The 2,182-nt window shown below is 46.7% G+C and overlaps 1 protein-coding gene across 1 annotated transcript in view; it reads right to left on the reverse strand.

Moving 5' to 3' along the window:
- Positions 1-678: 678 nt before the first annotated feature.
- LOC139396475 (cytoplasmic dynein 1 intermediate chain 1-like) overlaps positions 679-2,182 on the reverse strand; it is a gene marked incomplete at its 3' end in the record, with an annotated part of 67,086 nt that continues 65,582 nt past the window's right edge. The window contains exons 9-11 of the mRNA XM_071143496.1: positions 1,579-1,744; positions 1,196-1,295; positions 679-804 (exon numbers count right to left, since the gene is read on the reverse strand). Coding sequence (XP_070999597.1) covers positions 679-804; positions 1,196-1,295; positions 1,579-1,744 — 392 coding nt within the window. The remainder of the gene's footprint in view (positions 805-1,195; positions 1,296-1,578; positions 1,745-2,182) is intronic.

Below are 2,182 nucleotides of genomic sequence, written 5' to 3' on the forward strand. Positions count from 1 at the left end.
CTGAGGAACTCACTGCTTTAATTAAATATCACTTTACTCCTCATTTTTCATCTCTGGTGTCATCATTGTTGAAGCGGTGGAGTGATGCGTTCCATAGACATTACCTACTAGTCTAAGGTAGCATCCCAAATTGCACTCTATCATTCCCTACATACTGCACTACTTTTGACCAGATCCCTATGGGCCCTGGTCAAAGTAGTGCACTATTTAATGAAAAGGGTGCCTTTTGGGATGCAGCCTTAGAATATTGTATCTCTACCCACATCCACTTGTATCAGGCTGTCAATTAAAACATTAATCAACTGTAGGGAAATAGAGTCACTTTTTTTGTTAAAAGAACATATTCTATGAATATTTTTTTATTTTGACTCTGTTGAGACAGTGCAATATTAAATGATACATCAGAGAGCTGTTGGTAAATTAAAGTACTGTAATATAGACATATAAGTCACATAAATGCAATATCGGTATAACACATTGGGAACAGTTAAATGTTATATAGATCAAAAAACGTATTTATAAAGCATCCCAGAGAAGGAGCGCTGATCTAGGATCAGGTCCCCTCTCTTCATTGAATTATGATCTAAAAGGCTAAACTGATTGTAGATCAGCACTCTGAGATACTTTGTGAATACGGTCCAACTGATCTGATAGAGGTGTACCTGGGACTGATTTTACCTGGCAGTGGAAGACATACTCAGGTGTGTTCTTGTTAAACTTCATGTTCCAGACCAGAGCTACACCGTCAGGCTCGTGAGGAGCATCCTCGTTGTTGTTGTAGGACGCCACCAACAGCTCTGGATACTGGGGAGGAAGAGGAGGGGGAGGTGAGAGGACAAGATCAAATAAAATGGAGAGATCGAGGAGAGGAAGGAAAGAAAGAGGAAACAGGAATGAGAGGGAAAATTGAAGGATAAAAGAGGATCAGGGGAGGAGGAAGAGGATGGAGAGGAGGGAGAGGAGGATGAGGAGGAAGAGAATGGAGAGTACAGTGATGACACATACACTCACAAACATGTACTCCTTCCTTCCCAAAACACACACACACACACACAACAGTGTGGGTAAAGTTGCACCTAAATGCTGATCCTGGGTCAGTTTTGCTTTCCCCCCACTAATTGTTAAGGTTAGCATTGCGGGAGGGGAAGCTGGTCCTAGATCTGTACCTAAGGGGAAACTTCACCCTGGTCCTTACCTGAGGGGACCAGTCCAGACAGGTAATGACTCGATGTTTGGACCAGTGCTCGTCATAGAATAGCCTACTGAGGGCCAGACTGGAGCCGCCTTGTAAGTCCCTGTGGCCAATAGAAACAGGGGTCAGAGGTCACTGGGTGATGTCATTGTATGTGAGGTCAAATGGGGGTTCTGAGAGGACGATGACATCATGAGGAGGGAATGTGTTTGAAGAACAAAGAGGTCAAGTCCTGATTGACACCAAAGGCATTACTCCATGAGGCCATTATCAGCTCCATACACATGATTACACAAACCATGGTCCCTCTACAGACATCACAACAGAGACACACACACACACACACACACACACACACACACACCACACAAATTCCAATTTCGCACCCCTCCTTGTCATCCAGGTCTCGTCCACTGTAGTCAAAGAATATGTCTGAGTCCTGGGCCAGGGCTCTCTCCATCACTCTGATGCTGCAGTCAAAGAAACTGAGGAACTCCTCTGATTTGAGGATCTGCTGCTTCTCTTCCTCTGTCAGCTCCCTGCAGGGGTAGCCTGAAACACATACGCAGGCACAGGCACGCAGGCACAGGCACGTACGAACGCAGGCACACACACACACACGGATGCATGCGCACAAACACGCACAAGCACACACACATGCACGCACGCACGCACGCACACACACACACACACACACACACACACACACACACACACACACACAGGGATAAGTCAAAATAGGTAAACAACAATGTGCAGGGATTCACCACCCAGACACAGCTCTCTGGGGTGGCCTGAGACACACCACCCAGACACAGCTCTATGGGGTGGCCTGAGACACACCACCCAGACACAGCTCTCTGGGGTGGCCTGAGACACACCACCCAGACACAGCTCTCTGGGGAGCCCTGAGACACATCACACAGACACAGCTCTATGGGGTGGCCTGAGACACAAACAAACATCCACATCCACACACACGTAGAAATA

The sequence above is a fragment of the Oncorhynchus clarkii genome, unplaced genomic scaffold (genome assembly GCF_045791955.1).
Source record: "Oncorhynchus clarkii lewisi isolate Uvic-CL-2024 unplaced genomic scaffold, UVic_Ocla_1.0 unplaced_contig_2404_pilon_pilon, whole genome shotgun sequence".
Taxonomy (NCBI): Eukaryota; Metazoa; Chordata; class Actinopteri; order Salmoniformes; family Salmonidae; genus Oncorhynchus; species Oncorhynchus clarkii.